This window comes from Hippocampus guttulatus, chromosome 21, assembly GCF_054856545.1.
Source record: "Hippocampus guttulatus isolate MCC_2025c chromosome 21, RoL_Hgut_1.0, whole genome shotgun sequence".
NCBI lineage: Eukaryota > Metazoa > Chordata > Actinopteri > Syngnathiformes > Syngnathidae > Hippocampus > Hippocampus guttulatus.
Genome location: NC_141281.1, coordinates 3,362,232 through 3,385,807, shown reverse-complemented (window position 1 = coordinate 3,385,807; position 23,576 = coordinate 3,362,232). Strand labels below are relative to the sequence as shown.

The 23,576-nt window shown below is 41.3% G+C and overlaps 2 protein-coding genes and 1 long non-coding RNA gene across 8 annotated transcripts; 1 reads left to right on the top strand and 2 right to left on the bottom strand.

The window, feature by feature from the left end:
• Window positions 1–11: 11 nt before the first annotated feature.
• On the bottom strand, window positions 12–10,198 carry ropn1l (rhophilin associated tail protein 1-like). Of its 5 annotated transcripts, none has more exons than XM_086101950.1 (6): window positions 9,590–10,198; window positions 5,988–6,120; window positions 5,232–5,355; window positions 4,680–4,841; window positions 4,023–4,198; window positions 12–159 (listed from the first exon to the last, which is right to left on the bottom strand). In XM_086101950.1, exons 2-6 carry the CDS (start codon window positions 6,116–6,118, stop codon window positions 24–26), a joined length of 729 nt encoding a protein of 242 aa, XP_085958076.1. In that variant the 5' UTR covers window positions 6,119–6,120; window positions 9,590–10,198; the 3' UTR covers window positions 12–23. The 5 variants fall into 5 exon arrangements, with proteins under 5 accessions (XP_085958076.1, XP_085958078.1, XP_085958074.1 ...); XM_086101952.1 differs by lacking the exon at window positions 9,590–10,198 and adding an exon at window positions 6,669–7,046; XM_086101948.1 differs by lacking the exon at window positions 9,590–10,198 and adding an exon at window positions 6,623–7,045.
• On the top strand, window positions 9,418–20,041 carry hnf4g (hepatocyte nuclear factor 4, gamma). 2 transcript variants are annotated; one of them, XM_086101946.1, is made up of 11 exons: window positions 9,418–9,683; window positions 13,326–13,491; window positions 13,973–14,067; window positions 15,106–15,212; window positions 15,324–15,473; window positions 16,344–16,431; window positions 17,517–17,669; window positions 18,037–18,086; window positions 18,228–18,414; window positions 19,065–19,184; window positions 19,293–20,041. In XM_086101946.1, the coding sequence occupies exons 1-11, from the start codon at window positions 9,653–9,655 to the stop codon at window positions 19,412–19,414; spliced, it is 1,269 nt and encodes a 422-aa protein (XP_085958072.1). In that variant the 5' UTR covers window positions 9,418–9,652; the 3' UTR covers window positions 19,415–20,041. The 2 variants fall into 2 exon arrangements, with proteins under 2 accessions (XP_085958072.1, XP_085958073.1); XM_086101947.1 differs by lacking the exon at window positions 9,418–9,683 and adding an exon at window positions 11,500–11,733.
• On the bottom strand, window positions 16,699–22,682 carry LOC147186734 (uncharacterized). The gene is made up of 4 exons (XR_015099000.1): window positions 22,613–22,682; window positions 21,160–21,328; window positions 18,999–19,124; window positions 16,699–17,033 (listed from the first exon to the last, which is right to left on the bottom strand). It is a non-coding gene; the product is annotated as an uncharacterized LOC147186734 (long non-coding RNA).
• Window positions 22,683–23,576: the final 894 nt, after the last annotated feature.

The following is a 23,576-nucleotide window of genomic DNA, read 5'->3' as shown; positions in this document are numbered from 1 at the left end:
TCCGGTCAAACTTTCTCAGCCGGTTACGTTCCTCGTGCACTCATTCGCCGTCGGGTCGTTCGGATGAGTTCGTGGCGTGCCCGACGGGATTCGGAGTCACTGCACGTGCGCGCAATTCTTGAATGAGCGCAAACTTGCACGTCCAAAGAGGTCCCAAGTCTGCGCGTGAGAGGGAGAACAACACGTTTGAAAACGCTGCGCCCAAACGTGACATGTAGGGCGGGGAGAGACACAAACCGAACATGCAGTCTCTTAATCCGATTACATGGCCCCGGGACAGCCCTCTATTCGCGCCCCCCCCCCCCCCCCTTCCCATCTCTCTCTCGATTAAAGTACAGGCTATCCTCGGTTTGCAATGGTGTTCCGCTACGACATTGGGGACGGAACATTATCTGTAGTATAGCAGTATCAGTAGACTGAAAAAGCACTGTATTGTGCCCGCCTTCTCAAAAATGTTAGTTTGAACACCTTTTCATCGGGTGCAGCTAGGGCTGGACTGACCTTTGGACATGGCGGGCCGGTGTCGTGGGGGCTCAACACATTCATAATACAAGTAGGAGCAAACCTACGTAAAAAGCAGCGTTTAGAATCGTGAAGAGTGAAGAGATTTTGTGTGATTGTGCCTTAGATATGATTTGGATGAATGGGCCGCTCATTGCATGGAGTTTCCACTTTCCAGGGAAAGCGACTCACATGAAATTGAATTCTACAAAAAAAATAAAAAATAGTGTCATTTCCCTAGTTGCAGAGTGACGTAAAACATCGCTTGGTTTATTGAAAGCACAAAAAGTGCCTGGAAGAAAACATGTTTTTATACCCACACGTTGTGATGTAGGATTTGCACAAGTAGCAATTAGCACAACTTGAGCCACATCATCAATTTCGCATTCAAATCTATTTTTCTCATGGACAATCAAAGCAAACCAAAGTCGTTTGGTGGATGATTCAGAGGGCCACCGAGGACTGTAAATAAAATGTGATGGCTGTCTCGCGTGGCTTTTTTTTTTGTGGACAAACACAACTGCACTTTCCGGACCATTTATGAACAAACCATCAATGGGAAGAAGTTGGTCGTTTAATTATGGGGGCCAAAAAGAAGCCTCAACATTGCACAACCGGTTCTATTTGTGTTGTCATATATGAACACAAGTACTGATATATGAGTCGGTAATATCTTTCGGTACTTGTCACTTATGACAGCACCACAGAAACACAGCAACGGCGGCGGCGGCAAAGAGGAAAAATGTCTTGAGAGGCACCCACATATATTATGAGTTTTTATGAGTGACAGTTTGGACCCAGCACAATTGAATTCCCTTTATATTATGTTGTGTGGGATATTGCGTTTTTAAAATTGGAGCAATTGGGATGGACTTTGGCAACGTGCAACCGGCGCCCTTTTCGACGTTGACTTGACTGGATTGTGCTGGTGTAACCGATGGTGATTGGATTCACGCAAGTTTGTCAAATGACCTTCTCTCAGCACAGCCCTAATTAACAAAATGGCAACTGCTTCAACAAACGGTAGTTACTTGTACTTCAATTAACATTTGCTAATGAATTGAAAAATGTTAATAGGGCTCACTCCATGGGCTCCTGCGATGCATACGCGAGGCCTCACAAAGATCTCTTCTCAGGCGCAGGCACACAAATAGTCAATGGACATGTGGCTTTGCTGATTCTACTGAAAATGTGTTTTTTTTTTTAATGGCAAAGAGAGAGTGCTGATTATTTCAAGATCGATGAACTCTTCCTATTATTCACGCCGACGGCCTCATGAGAAACTAAGGACAAACATTTAATTCAATTAGCTGGTCGCTGAAAAAAAAGGACGAATCGAAAAGTCCACTGAGAATAATGAACCGGTTTTAATCAGCTCACAATGACCCCTAACAACGTTTTGAATGATAATTTCAGTGATTGTGTGTGTCAAGTCATTCCCAAATACAGCCAATAGAAAGAGCTTCATTTATTGTTCAAATCTTCCTAAAGCGGGATGAATAGACATGATTGCACATGTCCAAACACAAACCTCTGTGAGCGAATGATAACAGCCGTGTCAACAGCTCAATAGTTATTGAATTCATGGGAATTAGCGCTCAACTGTTGAACGGATATGTTGTTCAGCGTTGCCTCGGTGATGAATTAAGCATCTTCCAATATGCCAGGATAATGACATCATCAGTATAAGATGACAGGGTTGGGTGGGAGAAGTTAGACCGACAACTGCTAATCACAGTGGTGGTTCCCTCTTGTATGCTTGCAGATCATCCAGATTCCAAATGTAGACCATTTTTTGGTTTGTTTTTTTTCCCCATATCACACACTCAGAGGTCGTGACACTGCTTTGCTCAACTTTAGTCCGATGACTCATTGGGCGGCTTCATATCCTCCCGATGGATGAAGTCAAGAGGTTTGATCATGCCGTGCTGCATTTTCCTGCAACATAAGACTTGTTTTTTTCCCCCCAATATACAAACACCTATATGACACCCATGTACACCCAAACTCATGTTAAATGACAACTTGGAGCCGATCCCATTCCAGTTGATGCGCATAGGCAACTCTAGGTAACGTAATAGCAAATCGAGCTCAATCAGCACAATTAAAAGGTAGACTGACTTCATCCAAAGAACTCACAATACCTCAAAAATAAAGTTCTCAGTGAGCATCCGACATATTAAATGCCACCCCTAAGCCACAACCTTTTTCTGATTTGTGTGTGTGTGATGCCCCAAAATAAGTAAAGAGGAAATGTGATCAGCATAGCCCCACAGGTTAACTCATTGCAGATACATGTCTGTTGGGCATACAAAAAGTACAGTAGTAGGTTGTATTTTATTTATTATGCAGTGGTTAATTTCTCTTTACGCTTGTGCGACTCTTTGAGCCTGGAACCCATTAACTGACTTGAAGTGATTTCCTTCGGGAAGTTATTGTGAATTTAGAACGTATCGCAGAGATTCTGAAATAAGACGTCAGTGGACAAAATGTTCCAACGTGCAAACGTCTTTGAATGCTGTCGCGGCCAATAAAGTGACGGCTAAAACTTCTCTGCAGTACATCCAGCCTCAATTAGGCTGTTTGGTAACGTGTTACACAACATCCAGGGCTAGAGAAGGAGGCCTTTTGTGTCCACTTGCTCATCTTCTATTTTACACAACATTGCCACATTTGTCATGTCTCTGGAGATATAGTTAAAAAAATTGGCGGTTGCGCAACAAGGTCCACCCTCAAACTGAGGCCAAACAGAGGTCCGAATGTTCTCAGTTGTCATGTTGTAAAACAGCTTTGCATACTTGGGTGGATCAGTGTAGTCGGGCACAACCTTTCTCATTCATGAGGGTTTCCGGGTGAGCTGGAGCCGAGCGCTAACCAATCACAAGCCATGTAACATGTTTTTGGAATGTTAGTAGGCCCTGTAAGCCTCGCAAGCACTGGAAGACCGTACAAACGCCACACAGAAATGCTGGAGCCCGGATTCCAACGCACGGCCTCACTTCTGCAACGCTGCAATTTCTTTGCACACGGGGAGCTTGTAAGACGCCTCTTTGATTGAATCCTATTTATTTGTGCAAGTCTATCGACCGTACAAAGGGAATATTGTGGCCAAGGACTGTCGATGAATTTACCACCAACTTTTGATTGGTAAAAATAATTTGCGTTGATAAGTGATAGTAAATTTGTTTCATAGGGTTCATTTTCGATTTGAGGAGTCCCTTTCCAATATGAAGTTCTATTAGCTGTTCTATGGTTGTCACATTTCCTCTTTGCCATCACGGGTGTCCTTCAGTGGTAACGTTACAAAACACTTAACTCTCATGAATCTGCTGATGTCATGATTTTTTTTTTTCTTGGTTAACTTTTCATACATCAATAACCAGAACATTTATTCGACGTGTGGGACGTTTGACTTTCGAGTTATCACTGTCGTCGTGTCACCCTACAGACTCCAAGATAAGTCCAACGGGAAGTTATACACTCCATTAAAAGAATAAATATATAAATAAAAAATAACTTACACTTGTGGCTCCAAACTCGTGAGGAAGCCATCGATGTGGCCCTGCGGCATTTCTGGGTCCAGGTTTGCCAGGTAGGTGCACAGCAATGAAAATATCTCAAAAGGGATCCTCGCGGCACCCCCCTCCTCATCCTCGGTCAGGATCTCACAGGCCACCTTGAGCGAGGTCTTGAGAGACTTAGAAAAGAGAATAGACAGTTAGGTGGAAGACGCGCAACAAAGCATCGGCAATATGGAGCTTGACTGCCCTCGTGCGGTCAAAGTTGTAAACAGCATTTACTTCATCATCTTTTTTTTCCAGCTCAACGAGCATTGAGCACATTATTCTCAAATGTTCGCCATGCTTGAAATTTTACTGTCACTCAGTGTCGGTGTCATGGAGGGCCGTTGCACGTGAATGCCTTCCATGACTCCAAATGAGCTACAGTGCCCCCGTTGTTGGGCTCCCCTGCAGTGTAGCCTTTTTCTGCTGAACTTTATATATCATTTGTGTGTGTGTGTGTGTGTATTTATTTAAATGGGATTAAATGCCCAGCCACTTTTTACAGAGGAAATACAGACTTAAGGAAGCAGAATGCATGGGTCATCGTTTTAAACGTCTAGAGACCCTGATAAAAGGACGAATCATCTCAAACTAAGTACAGTGTAAAAATCTCACATCTCCCAGAGCACTGCATCCCAGCGCAAAAAACTCCATCCAGCTGACGTCCATGCTGAAGTTGCCCAGGATCAGCATGTTCTCCAGCTGTTCCATGGGCAGACACAAAGCCTTCCATTTGTCCTGCAGCATTTCCCTGCCGCATGTTTCCGCAGTGGACAGCTATGGAACAGAAACATATGATAACTGCTTTAAAAAAGATGCTGATTTATAATAAGCAACAGAAATACAACTTGGGACAATGGAAATTGTGTGTTGAGGATGAGCTGATGTGGTTTTGGTTTATGTTGAGAGACAACAAGCATGATGTTCTCATTCACAACAAACAAAAACCATAAGGTGTGATACCATTGAAGTTTTATGGCTATTATTCCATTATATTTTTAAACGTCTTGACTTTCTGTGTCCGACCTAAACCGGCAAGTGCCTGGCGTCAATTAGAGGTTCATTTTATTAAGCTTTGGGGGGGGGGGGGGCATTTTTATTTTTAAGAAAGGAACTAATGAGCAAATACAACAGAAAAAGACATACAGTAATATGAAACTACAGTACCTGTTTATGCAAAGTCTTTAGCAGACCTGGAGTCAGCATGGCATCTTTTGTCTGGCTGCCAAAATTAATCTCCAGCCTCTCCTTGACTGGAAGAATCTCTCCTTTCGCCAACGCATCGAAGTAGCTGTCAAAAATGGACGTGTGATGAGTACAAGAATTCCATTTGAAAATATCACGAGCTCGGGTAAAGTGTAAATAGCGGACTGTCCTTGGTCAACCGCACTTCAGGTCATTTTTAAGGCCAGGAGGCTTCTCCGGCTGGTAAAGTAACAATATGCAAATTGCTCCCCGAGCCACTCACTCACAGCGGTGAACTGTGAGTGACCCGGCAGCAGGCCATGTCGCGGAGGTGCAGTATTCTCCTCTGCTGCTTGTTCAAGGCAAGCCTCGGCAGTGTGTCGCCCTCCACAAAACTCGACAGCCAGGCTCCACATCAGGATGGTGACGTATTTTGGAGCTAATGACACATTACAATGATTTGGTTTCACGATATAACTCATTTCAATTTCTGTAAATGTGGCTAAGTTCCAATCGCCAGTCATAGACCGGTGGGGTTACACATGTTCATTGCCAGTTTTTCGGTGTCTTTTATTTGTTGAGGGCCAGTGACAAAGAAGCTCGCGGGATCCAATGACAGCCAAATCAAGGCAAATGTGAGACGCAGAGGTCAAAGGGGGGTTTTTGTGCAGTGATGCTGGACGCAGGGCGTCACTCTTATCAAGCATACACCTGACAGAGCATCGCAGATGAACTCACGCTGCAGACCACACCAGCAGGTCTTTGGGCTGAGTTCGGATGGCTGCTTTCGTGAAGTTCTTGAGGACTTCTGGCAGTCCCGTCGGGATGTTGATTTGCTGGGAACAGAACATGGTCTCCGGAGGAGGCATGGCTGAAAACACAAACGCATTCCAATGAGCGAGGACCACCGTAAGCGAAACAATTCAGGCAAAACTTACTTCAAGCGTCGCGCTGTTACTTGGGGTACAATTGAAGCGGAAGTACACAAGCGGGCATCCGGGTGGCCGTCTCGTTACGTAACGAAATACTTTTGATCAATATTACGAGCACCTTGATAAGCAACACTTCGTCGGTGATGTCATGTACACGTCTGATCATCTTGATTAATCCTGATGATTGGTAAGAAGCAGGCGGCATAACACACTTAAGCCTTCAACGAATTTTAAAAGGAATGCGTTGGCTAAAGTATCATGCCTACTATTTGCATTTTAAAGGCCACGAGTTTAACTCTGAACGAAAAAAAGACAACGCACTTGAAAGTACAGTGGGTCCTTAACGGTAGCTACTAATACTCAAGCTGTACTGTGAACTAACGCACACAAGGACTTACATTTTAACTAATCGTTTCAATTTGCTACAGAGAGATCTTTTACCTGGGCTATTAGTGAGCAAGAAACCTCGACAAGAAAATAATAAAACCTTTGTAAATCTTTCAATCGTTGAACTAGTTTCGTCTGGGCCAAACAAGTCTTCATTTGCAGCATTGTTGCCTAGCGACGGGCCGTGCAGTCCTCTTCTTTCAAGGAGGCGCTTGTCAGCTCCTCTTCAACACAACATCGCCCCCTTGCTGCTATGGCGAGCACTGCGTCTTGCAAACAAACCCCACTCGGAACGCACTCTGAAATTTACCCAGTTTTTTATATGTACACACACACATACACAAATAATTCTTCACATTTATCGAAGTGATGCTGCAAATAGGCAAAACATTCTGATTTTTTTGTTAATTATTATGAAATAAGTTCTCGAAAATAGTCACAGTCATTTGAAATAAAACTAAATCAACCAGTAACCATGGGCTTGGACAGTGACCAAAAAAAAAAAAAAAAGGAAAAACAGAAAATCATTTTCAATGGTACACATGCACATTAGCAGTCACAGGACACAAGTTTTGCGTGAGAACTCTGCACAGCGCATCTCTGAAGATTTACATTTTTTAAAGATTTAATTATTATGTTTCAGATTTGGCAACAACATTGGATCCTCTGCCAAGGTGATCAACTAGCAATAGCCACTAATATAGACAACAAAGAATTTACTGTTGGGGTTTTCCTAGATCTAAAAAAAGCTTTTGACACAATAGATCACAGTATATTATTGAAAAAACTAGAAAGATATGGCATTAGAGGTGTAGCTTATAAATGGATAAAAAGTTATTTAGAAAACAGATATCAGTACGTGCAACTCAACAATAAAAAAACGAATCAACTGAAAATCACTCACGGAGTTCCTCAGGGGTCAGTGCTTGGTCCAAAACTATTCATCTTATATATAAATGATATCTGCAAGGTCTCAAAACAATTTAAATGTGTCCTATTTGCTGATGATACAACTTTCTACTGTTCTGGAATAAATCTGAAACAGCTCCTGACAACCGTAGAAAACGAATTAAACAAATTAAAAAACTGGTTCGACAGAAATAAATTGTCACTTAACCTGAAAAAATCGAAGTTAATTGTTTTTGGCACAAGACCAATCAAACACCAAGCTAAAATTATGGTAAACTCAATTGAGATAGAAAGAGCGTATGAAACCAAGTTTCTCGGATTAGTAATAGACTCAAAACTATGTTGGAAGCCACATATCGATAACGTAAAAAGAAAAATAGCCAAAACCGTAGGGATCCTCTACAAAACCAAGGAAGTGCTAAATAAGAGATCTTTGTACACATTATACACTTCATTATTATTACCATATATGACCTACTGTGTGGAAATATGGGGAAATGCCTGCAAAACAAACACACTCCCTATTCTCAACCTACAAAAAAAAGCAATTCGAATTATTAATAGATCAAAATATACGGAACCCACAAATCCACTATTTATCAAATTAAATACGATGAAATTTTATGACCTGGTTGACTTTAAAACCGCCCAATTAATGTACAAAGCACACAATAACCTGCTCTGCCAAAACATTCAGAAGTTTTTCGAAATTCGAGAAAGCAGCTATGATTTAAGAGGTACCAACTTATTCAAAAAACTCAAAACAAGAACAAACATCAAGCAAAGAAGTGTATCTATCAAAGGTGTTAATCTGTGGAATAATCTCGAAACGGACCTGAAAATGAGTAAATCGCTTGCTGAGTTCAAAAACAAATTCAAAAAAATAGTACAAACAACCTACATCAATCAGAGTTAAAATGATAAATTCAAAACATTAAATATAATGATAAATCAGAACTAAGTTGATAAATAGAGAAAGGTATATAAATATCCATTTTGAATACAAGAGAAAATTGACACAAGAGTGTCAGGGTGTGGAAGTATATAATCCCGATACAAACCAAAAGTTGTAAAAATATCACGGTTAAGGGTAAAGTATGAGCCTTAATGGAGACTTCTTTCTTCTTACTTTTTTCTTTTCTGATTGATATAAAAATGATTTATTAGATACAATCACATAACGGGGTAGGACTAGATAAGTTTTTTACTTCTTCCTACTCCCTTGAACATAATAACTGTGTTGTATGAAGATTGATTTCTTTCTTTTTTTATCTACCTTATTTTCTGTCAAATTATTACTGTATATATGTTTTATGTTCAATAAACAAACAAACAAACAAACAACTACATTATCAGTACGTTATTCGTCATGATCGCCATTGTGCTGACCGGCCTCCAAGCCAATGTCCTGTGGCTTTGATACAGGAGACATGCCGGCGATGCACATTACAGCAAGACTTTGGGGCTCAGCTGAAGAGTCTATCTTTCATCGTCATCATGGCGGTGTGCTTCATCCCATACCACGTATTCCGATTATATTACTTGGAACACCTTGAACTGCAGTATGTCAATGAGGTGTTTCTGAGCTTGACCACCTTTTAACTGCGTGGACATGCTGCATCACCCTCTTGGGAAGGAGGACATGCTCACTGTGCTTCCGTGGAAAGGCTATTTAATCATCTTGCCCGATGACTTGTGTATTGTGAAAAATCTTACACCACCATGAACTGTATTACTTAGGGATCCATTCCATTTGCAAGTCTCAACCTCAGTACAGGCTGGGCAAACTAGTAATGCACAGAGAGGAGCCATTGGAGAAACATCCGTTATTGCAGTTAGTTTGTGAAACATTACCCCAACTCATTTTGGCTCTTACCTTGAAGGCCTCGCTTTGACTTCCAGGCATTCACACCAACACTCACACCTTGTGAGCCCTCTCCTTTTGGATTTTATGGCGCTTGGGTTACTGTTTAACATCCCCACCCATCTTTCAGTTTGTTTAGTAAATCGATCTAATGGCAGGGCTATGGTGGCGCCATTCAATGTGTCGCTCCATGAATTATAGGCTGCTCGCCTCTCCAAACTTCACTTTTTCAAGTTGAATGCGTTTACCTTCAAACACAATCAGCCTCTCCTAGTTGGACTTGCTCAGTGCCAGCGTCGACGCCTGGATAGATGCATATCCCAGACAGGAAGAGAACCACAGGTAAGGCGCATTGGCTGTATGTATGTCACTGAAATGAAAAACATCAACAGAAGGTATTTTGTCTTTTCCAAGATGAATCTTACCAATTTTCTATTATGGGTACTATAACACAGTGACGGTCACTCAAAATAGAATAAAATCTAATGGTTTACAACTGAAACGTGCTATTGTAGTTTCACTCTTTCCACCCCCCACTACACACACACAAAACACACACACACACACACAAATTATGTCACGTTGACCGTAAAACCAATGACTATGCGCTTATTAATCTTATTACTCTGGGATTGTTGCCGAGGGCAAGCATTCATCAAGAGTGGTACTGTACAAGTTACTAAAAACAGACACAGTTCTCCTTGAATTTTTGCTTTGTTAAATTGACTGCTTCTACTGCAGTTAGCTGGTGTGTATCTATTATGGCCACAAGCTCACTCCTAGAAATGCTTTTTGTCAGTGGTGTTATTAGGTGTGAACATTATGGTTAAGAGCACATTTTCACTCTCCACAAATGTGATGAGTCAGGAGGACTGAGCCCACCGCCTGGTTAAAATGTAATCACCCCTTTCGCTCTCCCTCTCATTCTAACAAAGCAACCATGCTCAACATATCATATATGGTACTTTGTATGAAATATTAGGTATATGTTCGATACCCCAGAGTATCCAAAAATTGACCTTTGTGGTAATGCTCAATCTTGTTTTAAATCTGAATAATAAACATACAGTAGTAACATGCTCACAATGTCAATGGAACTCATTGTTATGCATATATTTTCGTAAAGGCGACCATTGTGGCACAGCTCGTGATCTCCTCAGTATTGACAGTAGGTGTATCTCCGCTCTCACTTCCTTTCAGATACGTCCTCTTAACTTTTACGACTGTCTTCAAGATAATACCCCAAACTGCTGACTTTGTGAAACACAATGAGGTTTAGCACAAACCCTGATGTCAATTGGCTGCACATTTAAACTGCTTTATGGTGACAACTTGAAGTGCTTCCGGCTCAACAGATGAAGCGCCACAGGCGGTGGCCGAGAGAGCCCGGCGACGTGCAAACATGAAAAAAATGAGGGGATAACTTTTCATTTTGGGTGACTTCCATTGAGGTCTGTTGCCTTTGGTCTGCATTTTCCGTTTTTGCGCTCGCTCGGGAATTCCGTTGGCCTCTCACCAGTGTACGATATTACACATTCCTCAAATGGCCTACTTTAAATACAAACTGCTGCGTGCTCAGTGAGATGTTATTCAACAAACTGTGGTCATAATATAATTACACATTTGGTTTAATTCATAATCTTCCGTTGCATGACTGAACTAAAAAGTTGAAACTGCGTCAAGTTTTAAATGGGGTCTGGTCAGCGAGGTGAGTTTTACGAAGCCAGATTGTTTGCGGAGGGCTTTAATGGACTTATCAGTGGTTGGCTCTTTCAAAGAGCGCATTTATAGATAGTATCTGCTGAGGCGATGTTGCTATTACTCCACTATTGATTAGATTAGATTAGGCCTGGGGAGGACACGTACACCCAACATCCCACGTTCATAAGTCTGTGCACATGCTCATGCATTTGCACACATTTTCCTGTACAAGGAAAAAGGTTGAGGTACAGTATATCCACCTTAATCAAACAAAACACTTTTCACACTCTTAAAAACAAAACAAAGTTCTGATATCTTCCACTGTCATGGAGCCATCCCTGTGATCAGTGCAGGGGAGAGGAGAGATAAGTATTGTACAATGAGGTGAGAAGTCTTGGCAACAGCTCCTCCTCCTCACCTTGTTTGCGGACCAATCACCTCAGATGATAGATGTTTTATTAATCCCACATCTCTGAAAGATGTGTGATAACGTGGACACGAGTGAGCACAAGGAACAAAGGGAAGGACTGACAGAAGAAAATAAGTGTGAGGATCACAGGAATGAAGTACCCAACTGTTGCTCAGAGTAAATCTCTATTAGATATGGAAGTTGCCAACTACTGTGACTGTCTGGATCCTTCATACAGCACACTGGGCTTTGACAATGACGATGTACTTTATGGAGGAGGAGGTAGGTGCCCTAAATAGTCGTCCTTAGCTAGAGAAAGTGTGTGTGTGTGGGGGGGGGGGGGGGGATCAAAACACAGCAATGGTCTCCTCAGGCAGGAACTGTCAGATGCTCATTTTGTGCAGGTGCCTTGTCATTGTGTCAGAACTCTCGCCTCTTTTTGCAATGCAAACACCTCAGGTTTTATCTTTTGTTTATGTAAATGTGCTTGTTTAAAGTCTGGCCCATATTGACGACTTATTGTTTGGGCTTGAAATATGGAGTAGCTTTTTTGCGACACTTCCTGGAAATGTTCGGACACACCTCATACGCTCATTTGGGGTACATCTGAGTACAAATGGACAGGAAGCACATTCCTTAACATCTTACAGCTGGCATGGACGCTGATAAAAGCACATGGTCTACAAATCATTCATTCATAAATCCAAAATAAATATACATGATACAAATGCTGGACATGAAAAAAGCAGCAAATGTGAAAAACCCAAATGAATAAATACATAATGTACAAGTAAAACTGGTTAAACTCCCCCACAGGGAAGGATAGAATTCATTAAAATGACCCAAAATAAGTTTCATGGAGCAATAGGACAAATTTGCTGCGTTCCGCGTTGCATTATTGCTGCACTACTAGTAAAAGCCACGAATGTGAAAAATGGAAAATTGGAAACAAATTACACGAAAGATACTCTGACAATATCACAAGTCCGTTCAAAATATAAATAGACCACACAGATTGACCACTATGATATCAGGGGTTTTTTTGCCTTTTGTGTGGAAACTGTCAGTAAAAGGGTACAGAAGGCCAATGAATAGCTTTTAAAATGCTGATGATTGGAAAACTGATTACATTTTATGTTGTGCATGTTACCCTGTTTTCCATTGATTGTTGTTGTGAATGATGTTGCAAGCAGGATGAGAAAATCAGAGCAGAGGGAAGACTAATAAAAGCTTGCAATCAGAATTTTAATAAAGCTGAGAACAGTTGGGTAGGCATTGAAGGTATGAGTCATAAAAATGCTTTATTGACGAGCGACTATTTTCCTGATGTCATCCCAGCACGCAGGATGACAAAATAGAAGCAAAAATGACCTCTTTCCATTCTCGCATGATGTTCATTTCTATTTGGCAAACTTTTTCAAGGTGGCAAACAATGATAATGATGACGGTTCCGTTTATGGTGACAAAAGCGGCAGTGCTTATCATAATAATCAACGTGACAAGGGTAATAATGACGCGGAGATGACTGTGGAAATAAGGATATCAACAAGAATGTTTATTAGGGAGCCACTGAGTGAATCCAATGTTTGCCATTTCCCGGTTGAGTTTATCTGAGCGGTATTCGGTGTCGGCAAAACACAAAATTCTCGCTGGCAAACGTACTGCGGCCCAAACCCAACTTTTCAACGATATGATACAACTTTCCTTGAGAAGCAATTCATATGAGCCATCAACTTAATGATTAATGTTCAGTTAAGAAAAACAGAAATGCAAGGTTGGAAAAAACGATGTTCACTCGGGGAGCTAGAGTACCAATACTGTCGACCAATCTGGACTACATTTTTGTGTATTTCCCTGGGTTTTGTCTGTCTCAGAGAGCATGCCAACTGAATCAAGCCTGCCATGTCCGGATGGGGCCAACAGTAACTGTGCCATCTGCGGAGACAAAGCCACAGGGAAACACTACGGCGCCTCCAGCTGTGACGGCTGCAAAGGTTTCTTTCGGCGCTCCATACGCAAGAGCCACATCTACACTTGCAGGTATACCGATTATGACCGGCATTGTGCACAAATTCTACAGCCTCTTTATGCAGCTACATACTGAAGAACTGAGGAGGAATCTGAAAATAATACTTGCATCTACTTCAATTGCACTAAGCCAATATTAATATCCAAGACAGGAGCTAAATTAAGAGCCGTGCTATTTGACATCAAACCCATATATCTGTATATCTCTAGATATATAGATAGACATACAGTATATATAGTCTGGAAAGGACACCTCAGAAGCGAGCAGAATTATTTTTGCAACTGCAGGTTTTTCAATGAATTTCATTGCGTTGTGTGCATGCGGGCATATTTTCCTTTTGCACCCGTGTACGCCTGCACACTGGACCCAAAGCTTAACAAGCCAGTTCTCATGTTAAGGTGGCGTACATTGTAGACTTGCGCTGGATAAACTATGTGGCTCATCTTGTGCATGGGAATGCTGTTACTTGAACTGTTGTTCCGTCATGCGTAGGTTCAGCAGGCAGTGTGTCGTCGACAAAGATAAGAGGAACCAGTGTCGTTTCTGCAGACTCAACAAATGCTTCCGAGCTGGCATGAAAAAAGAAGGTAACCGACTGTAATCGGCAAGATATTTACATGACTCAGGACAAATAACCATAATGAAACTACTCACATATAGAGCCGTAGATTATGCTCTCACGATTTGGTGGAAATATTTCATCAAGGCAATAATCTAAAATGGCTTACTTCCAAGAGCTGCTTCAAAATGGTTGGAAATCGTGGCAGCTGTAAACTAGCTGATTACAAACGTGTGGGTGTGCGTGCGCGCGCGTCTGAGTATATGTGTTTTATTAGGAGAATAACCTTGGCACGGTTTTTTATGACCCCTAATCATGCGTTATTTAAAGCTGTTGTTCAGGATTGCAACTGGTTAACGTTTGACTCCTCTTGCTGACGCCAGCCTCTATGACCATTCTCCTAAATATTAACTTCAACCCAGCGCTTCAAGTGGAAAAAAAAGTGCCGATAGTCCACTTATTCGTCTGGTGCCAGGTAAATTAGGAGATGGCCAACAGTAGATCATTAAGTTAATCACTTAACAAATCAGTGTATAATAGACAATGGATAATAAATCCATAATAAATAAATCATGCCAGAGGCTTGTGCCATATCATACAATGACAGAACAATTAACTTGTGTTTTCATATCGTCCTAAATCAGCAAATGAATATGGTTTCGGGGCTATGTCGTCAAGCCACCACGCGGGTCAACTTCAAAATAAAAGCTTCATAAGGCTACTGCATCACCGTCAATTTCTCATTTGGTGAGCTTTTATTTTGAAGGTAGGCTTATCATTTTTGGGGGCGGAGGTACACAAATTACTGAAGGAGTCACAAAGTGCAAGAGAGAAATAGCATGAGAGAGTACTGTGGGCTCATGTGATGTCCCGATAAAAAGTCTCGGTATGTTACAAGCTAAAATGAAAAAGAGCTGGCACTTGACACGTGAACCTGCATTAGCCCAACCAGCTGTCTGCTCTCCTCTTACATCTCGTCGACATGGAGAAAGAGGTTCACTCAACTGCCAGTTCTGTTTTGTTTTTGTTTTGCTCCCCATTTCTTAAACTGTGCATTGTGTTTTAGCTGTGCAAAATGAGAGAGATCGGATCAGCTCTAGAAGAAGCGTTCCCGACAATCAAGACCTCCCACCCATCACAGTTTTGGCCCAAGCTGAATCAATATCTCAACAGGTGGTCATCCCACTTCAAACTCCAGATAGACCTGAAGATCAGCAATAACTATGGTGTGTACATGGACCACAGTGATGACTCAAACTGTCATCACTCCTTGATTCTATTCAGATCAGCGCTCCAGTTGGAATAGCAGCTGAAAGAGAGCAGAAATCCGCCACTGTTGCCGATGTGTGCGATTCTATGAGACAGCAACTACTGGTTTTGGTGGAATGGGCCAAATACATTCCATCCTTTGGAGAACTACCGCTGGATGACCAGGTAGGAAGACAGTCCGGTGTCCATCACCTTTGTATAAAAGCGTTGACACGTCCATGTTAACGGGGTGCCCTTTTCAGTTGTTTAGTTGAGCTTGCATTTCCAACGCAATTTAGATGGCAATCATGCTTCATTCAAGCATTCATGGTCCAAACTAATTGGCATGTACTATTTTCCCCACACACTCTGGCTAGGCTTGTCACAATACCCTTGATAGAAGAAAAGGTGTTTAGCCACGTAGCAACAAGTTACACTTTACTATTTCACATGGTTGGGAAGCATATATTTTTCTTTTTTTTTTCAACACTCAGAAAGTGCAAACTGCCGCCAAAGCTTCAAGATGTCGCACCTATGAAATCCATCAACTGCTCAATTAAGTCATAGACTTGATATAGTTCAACTGCAGTTGTTCACACTTTTCACACATCAAAACATATTCCCGGAAGATAGCTCTGTTAAAATGTGAGAAATTTATGAACAGTATTTTAAATAGATGTCAGTGATATGGCAAACTGAGATGTAGTAAATACAAGTTGTGGGGAGAAACCAAACAACTAATTTCAAAACATGTTGGGTAAAGCCTGCATATTCTTATAACAAATAGGGTTTGCTTTTTTTCCCTACAAATTTCCACTCAAAGTCTTGACAGAACAGGCTGCAAGACCACAACCAAACATCATGCTTGTACGAAGCTCACCAGCTAAGTACTTGAATCAAGCAATATTGAAAAGTAATGATTAGCCAGAGAGTTATTAGCATACAGAGACTATATACTCTACTTCCTGGATATTTTTATAAGTGTTATTAATGTAAGAACCAGAGGCATGCATTCTTTCATTGTTTGTGTTTCAAGTCTGCTGTGTTTGCCTGCAGGTGAGCTTGCTCAGGGCACATGCAGGCGAGCACCTCTTGCTGGGAGTGGCCAAAAGGTCGATACCATTCAAGGACTTCCTGCTTTTAGGTAAGTGGCGGCAAGAATGTCATCTTGTTCGAGATGATGGGCATTCATATAATTCGGCACTGAAATGTGATGACTGATTCAATGTTTTGTTAGCTGAGGAATGATTGACTAGAAAGTCTCTCTCTCTCTCTCTCTCTCTTTGTGACTTCAAAAGTATAAGTGGAAGAATTCATTGCTGGGGTGTGTGGCAGCGTCATAGTGCAAGCAGCTTTGTCACCAACCTACTTTGACACACACAAAAGAGTTCTCGCGCCTTCTCCTTTTCACCTTTACCATGACCTTACCTAGAATTTTGAAAGAGGCTCAGCACGGGCCTCCGGGTCACCATACCCACATCCGACCCCGTATACTCCTTCACACACTGTAGGTAACTTAACTGTGCTGCTGAAAATTATTACAGCAGGTGAGGAACTCAATACAAACCCTGACTATTTCTGTAAATATAATAGCTACACCCACAAACCAACAATTGCTGAAAGTTTAGTAGGTATACTGACAGGAATACTTGCTGTTTGAATACGCGGCACCTTTGTTCCTAAGAAATAGCGGTCTGGCACGTCCATGATCCAGGCGGAGTTGTTTTCTGTCCCTGTTCCACTTACCTATTGAGAGAGAAACACCGAATGAGTAACAGCAATAATTAACAGAAAATTATTGAGGTGTCCTACAAAGTTAAGTGAAATGAAACTTAGCAGGTCTGGGGAGGAGGGCATAGAAGATGATGGCGCGCTCACACGTTTTTGTAACCGTCTCAAAACGTCCATCCGGAAAAGCGTGCAAATCAAAAATACATGCCGAAAAAGGTCAGGCTTCACTAACAGAATATATTGGTATGTGATGTCAGCACATCCCCAAGTTCAACCAATCAATCACCGTACTTCGGTACAATCCCACTCCCCCAAAGCGTTCCAGGTAAGTACGGGAAGACCTTAGTGCCAGGAGGTACCTAGGTTGACCTTGGTGAAACCTTCAAGACCAGGAACCTTATTTGTGTGTGAATAAAGGATTACACAAAGTACCATGGTATATGGTGAACTTCTGGAATTGGTTCCTGCAGTCTGAAAGCCACTATTGTGTGTGTGCAGGCAATGGCTGTGTGATACACAGGAACAGTCCGGAACCTGAGCTCTGCCGGGTGGCAAACAGAGTTCTGGATGAGCTGGTCCAACCTTTCCAAGATATTCAAATCGATGACAATGAATATGCTGCACTCAAGGCCATTGTCTTTTTTGACCCAGGTAACTTACCTCATCTTAACTATGACTATCGTCAATTTACTGGGTGTACCTAACGTTATGGCATTGGTTCTTTCTGTTGACTAACATCCCCAGCATGCAACGCTCATATCGCCAAATTTGTTACATAACAAAGACAGAAAAGTACCATCTTGTGGCTACTTTAAGCCACAACATTCACCTCAAAACAAAACCCATTTCACTACAAACTCAACTCAAGGCATTCCAAAAAGTACAACACATATCACTATAAGGCGAAAACTAACCATTAATAGCCAATAAACTTAAACTGTACTTTTTTTTTAGGGGTCACATTTCCACCTGTACTCTTATTCATGATATTTATCCTGTCTTGTCGCCCAATATGCAGATGCAAAGTCTTTGCGGGACCCTTCCAAAATCAAAGCCACACGTTTGCAGGTAATTGGTTTGATCCTGTTTCAGATTAAGATCAGGGACAAACATCTCACGGGCGATTTTCCTTAAAAACACAAATCTAACTAGTATTGCAGATTCACAATAGAGATTTAATGCTAAAAGTGTTGGCATTGTGGGTTGCAGGTTCAGATGAGTCTGGAAGACTACATTAATGACCGCCAGTATGACTCGCGGGGTCGTTTTGGGGAGCTGCTACTCCTTCTGCCCACTCTGCAAAGCATCACCTGGCAAATGATCGAACAACTCCAGTTCATTAAGCTCTGCGGTCTCGCCAAGATTGACAACCTGCTGCAAGAGATGTTGCTGGGAGGTGAGAATTCGTCTCGACGTAAACATTGCCCTCGCACAAAAGTGAAAATGAAACTGTGTTTTGTTTTTTGGGGGGCTGAAATATGTGCCACCAGAAAAATGAATCTGGTTCATTTATATTTGAATCGCAAAACTTGATTAAGTGCACTGAAAAACTGAATATGAAGGGCATCCATTGAAATTGCATTGTATAATTTCAATCTTTAAATCTTTGAATTGCACAATTTTGAATTTGAACTCCTTGCTGAAATGTCATCTGTGTGTATTTTTTTTCATATTCAGTTTTACAAATACAAACTCCAAACTGTTTTCCACACAGATTCAATTCGATGACTTTTTCCATTCAGTTTTACGAGTAAAAATTCAAATTTTCAGGGCGCATAATCAGTTCGTGGGACAAACATCCGGGGACTCGAGATCCGAGTTCTGCAATCGATTGCTCAACTCAACTCAACTGTCTTCATCGAGCCCTTTAAAACAACCACCGCTATATACAAAGAGCTGTATATGCAGTAAAGGTTGTGAATCTAAGGTTCAACCAAAACTTTCTCCACAAATATGTCAAAGTCAAACAACTCACATTACCTGGGCATGGGGTCGGGTATTTTCATGCTGATGCTGGACCAATGGGGGTCTCTGTTTTCTGCCCAGGCCTGACGTCGGACAACACCCACTTTCACCATCCAGCACACGCCCAGCTAACCCAGGACCCTGTAACAGGACACACTCTGCTCATCAGTACCATGCCTGTTGCACACACCCAACAGATAGGTAGAGAAAATGCACACACGAGTAATATAAGTAAAATAGAACGAATATAGGCGGATCCATATTTTTAAAAAAGTCATTTTTATTCCAACATTTTTTCTCTCCCTGCAGCCTCTCCAGACACCCCCATCCCATCACCTCCTCAAGGTCAAGCCCCTGAGATGTACAAACACTTTCCCCAGCCCGTTTGTCCTCCAACCAGTCCTTCACCTTCCATGCAGACAGACCCCTGACATGGGGTCTTCTATTACATCATGCCTTTGCTCTCAATCATAGTGGACAAAAAAAAAAAGGAACCTCGCCCAGTATCTGAGGTTCAAAGAGTAAGTACACTGTCCAAGATTCAATGTGCTGCACCGTTAACTTTACTGGTGAATGCACCAAAGGACCACTGTTTTAATGTAGCATTTGAATACACGAGTCGCTAAAAATATCAGCGCTCACATTGGCTACTGACATCATGAAAGCTACACTGACAAACTCCTCTGCTATCAAAACACTAATCCGGTAAAAGGGTGGAGAGAAGCCAGAGTAAAATAATGCATGTTCGCAATATGTGTTGAGATATTCTCATATTTTCTACTTTTCTGTACATAGCAACAAAGAGATTTTTCGGGTGATGTAAATACAGTATACTAAAAAATATTGACTGAAATCACTCAAATCACTGTTTATTACATTGCTATCTTATTTTCCCTTGGAACCAATGTCCATCATAATTTATGGCATGTAGATATCACCCCTTCCACAAGAAACAGAACCAAGCAAAAATTGTTTGAGTGTTGTTAAATTAGAAAATGTTAATACTCTTTCGACTGCAACATACGATCATAATGACAGGTATGCGTTTGGAATATTTTGGTTACTTAATATCATGTTGCACACTGCAATGCCAATAAACCTAAATGAATGCCTCAGTGTCCCAGTGTCAATCAAAACTCAAAATGACATTTATTGTGTTTATATATTATATTTTATATATTATAATTTTTGAGACAATTCCGGTATCGGATTAGGTACCAAATGAAGTGTCTGCTTCATCTCTGTGGTTGAATATATTAATTAACGCATCACATGTACCCAGTATGATTATGATCAATATTTTTTATATAAAAGTAAACAAAGGATTTGACAGAAAAATGATTTCCATAAAATGTATACCATCAATTGCCATCACAAGAAATATTAACTTTTCCTCACAAAATGCAAAATTACTTTTACGTTATTTGCGTCCGTATATTATTCTCCCAGGAACAATATTTGCACAAATATACTGACCTATGGATACAAATATATTTAGGGTACAGTATATTATTTGCAATAACACGACAAGGCATGTTTGCCCATTTCTTCTCCAAGAAAGTCATCATTCCCCCTGCACGTTTGCATCGGTCAGGGATATACAGTTTGTTCCCAGGCTATTGAAACCTCACTGCCGGATGATGCTGTTCATCAAAATTCTAACTACTTTCCCTCCATCATTTCTTTGAGAAGACACACACTGAAGCAAGGCCTAAAGCCAAGCTGGAATGTAAAACATTCATTCCAAGCTGAAACTGAGTCGGGCTGGGCAAAATGTACTTTTAAATATATGTTTGTCCAGACACACACAAATCCGATTGGAGGAGTATGCCTTGTGTGTGTGTGTGTGTGTGTGTGTGTGCGCACTTTCACGCACTGTGGATGAGTCCAGGGGATAAAACCGAGAGCTCTTTCTCCGCTGAATTGCATTGTGACTCTGAAAATACACTCCGCTTATTTATGGCCATCTAAAATCAACATTGGCCAAATCCTCCATATCAGCTACATAATGGACACGCTGCCTGGCTCAGGTCAAAATAACAGCAAACCACAATGGGGACACGGTGCGCGCACGTGCACACACACACACACTGTATGTGTGTATGCTCCTGTCTGCAATTTATTTATGTGTGCTGGTGCATGAGCGAACACTGTGTGTTTTTGCAAGAGTGTATACCCAGGGAACTTTAATCAAAGGCACAGTGTGGAGACGCGGGGGCCTCGTCGCTCTCTTCTTCCTCAGATAAAAGTGTGTGTTAGCATGCCAGTCACATATCTCATCTGAGAGCCTCCTTCTCACCGCTCCGACGGCACGCCATCACACATCACCGTGATGGCGGCTCCACCTGAAGAGGATGACGAAGGGGGAATGTCAAGATAGGAATGGCAGAAAGCAAGATGGACAGAATCCTAAAATCTTGATTGTGCTGCGTTTGTTTCCTCATGATTATCTTAATGAACCTGTGACTTTGTACAGGCTGTTGGGAAGATTTTTTTCAGCTTTAAGCTTGCATGGAGGAATATCTACATCTCCATTCAAATGAACGGTTAAGTGTTGTCTGATATAAAAAATATTAAAAGACAGTATTAGCATGCTGTACTTTTTCTCTGGGAAATATTCTCTTCATTCATTAAACCTGCCTGATGTATTTGAATATGAAAATATTTTCTACAACGTTTGCCTTGAAAAAGATAATAATGCTGGCATGTCTGTGGTACAAATTTATCGATATGTAGATTATTGTGGTTGTATGCTTTTTTTTTTTAAACAGCGAAAATATTTTCTTGAATACAGTATTTACTTTTTTAAAAAAAAAGATGAATTCTGCAGTTCAATGATTATGAATATGTTTTCCTTCAATTAATAAATAACGTAAATACAATGAATACACCTAATTGAATAGATCCTTTTTGAAAAAATCTTTGGACAAACCAGATTAAAATGTCTTTTGTCAGCAGCCATTGGAGTAGTTCGGAAGAACCGCTAGATGGCAGTGTAAGTCTTTGCGCCATAATATACAAGCTGACGCTTTTCATGACTGCCCGTTATGGTGCACTTGGTTCTTCAATTAGCAAGATGTCTTCGACAAATTATGAATTAAAATGAACAATTATTATTATTTTACTGAATAATATACAGTGTATGTCGATTCATGTGTAATGTATGCACCATTGCACTCATTCTCATAACACATAGGAAGCTAGTTTGACGTGCATCCATAGCACAGTTTGCATAGTTTTTCAATTTAAAAATGAGTAAAAAGACTACATGGGCTCTGTGCACTGCAGAAAATTGGCCAAAAATGAATGACGTGTGTCATCGAATTCAGATTAAAGTCATAGATTGTAGCCTATCATTCCTCACCAGTCCATTTCCCCATAATTCCTCTCTGTCTCCAACATATCCGAAGATTTGCTGTGCAGGAGACAAGGTGAGCCTCCTGCCTCTACCTTTGGAATGAATTTCCACCTTTCCTGAGTGATTTTGTGTGCTTCATGTATGTGTGTGTGTGGTTTGTGATTATACCAGCGGCTGGCCGAAAGGAAGTAAAATACAGTGACAGCTTCATTTCCAAAGCTGAGTTCACATAAATGAAGGATTAAAGCAAGCAAGAAGATTCGGGGCTCACCTCGGCCCCAACGCCTGCTTCCTCTCATTCTGTCCGTCTTTACTTCCCTCTCTTTTATTTCTGTTTTTCCTGCAGATACAGAGCAGACCAAAAAGGCCACTGAAACACGTAAGACACCACATACACACACACACACACACTGAGCGAGGGGAGGGGAGGGAGGGGATTTCTGGGGTGTGTGCTGTACATCACGATGATGATGGCGACCAGGTTAGGGGAATGAAATTAGGGGTTAGGGGGAGGCAAGGGTGCGTCTGGTGGGGAACATTAGGGAAATGAAAAAGGGGTGGACCGCTGCCGGCTTCTGAGATGCAGACTTGTTAGAATAAAGGCATAAAAAAAAAGACAGGAGACAGAGGAGATGACAGGGTGGACGATAAGATGAGTGGTGCCATAATGAAAACAGTCCTGTGCACCTTGAGATTACATGGGGAGGGAGATTGGAGAGGGACGATGGTGGGGGTCGAAATGGGAGGTGCAGTATATGGGGAAAATAGTGGGATTAAGCGAGGAAGTGAGCAAATTGAGAAAGAAGGGCACTCATTTATTTATAAGAAACCAGAATAAGAATCATCTAGATAGGACTTCATTTAGGTATTAAGAAGCGCGGATGGCCTTTGACCATTAGCAAGCAGTTTCATTGGCTGTTTTGGATGATCAGAAAGTGCTAAAGAAAAGGAGAACTGCATAAATGTTCCCATTACTTATCCATTAAAAACTACAATGGCATCGGTCAAGAAACAGCAATGTCATTTGGATAAGTAAATTGGACATGGTCATAGAAAGCCACCACCTTGTATGTTGGCATTGAAGATCCTAAATTGAGAACATAGGTGAAATGTCAAAAAGGTTGCTCACTCACGTTTCATACCAATCATGGTTCCTGATCGGTGCTAAAATATTTCTTAATATATACTATATATATGATTTTTTTTTTCTTACCCCAAGGTCAACCACAACCCAA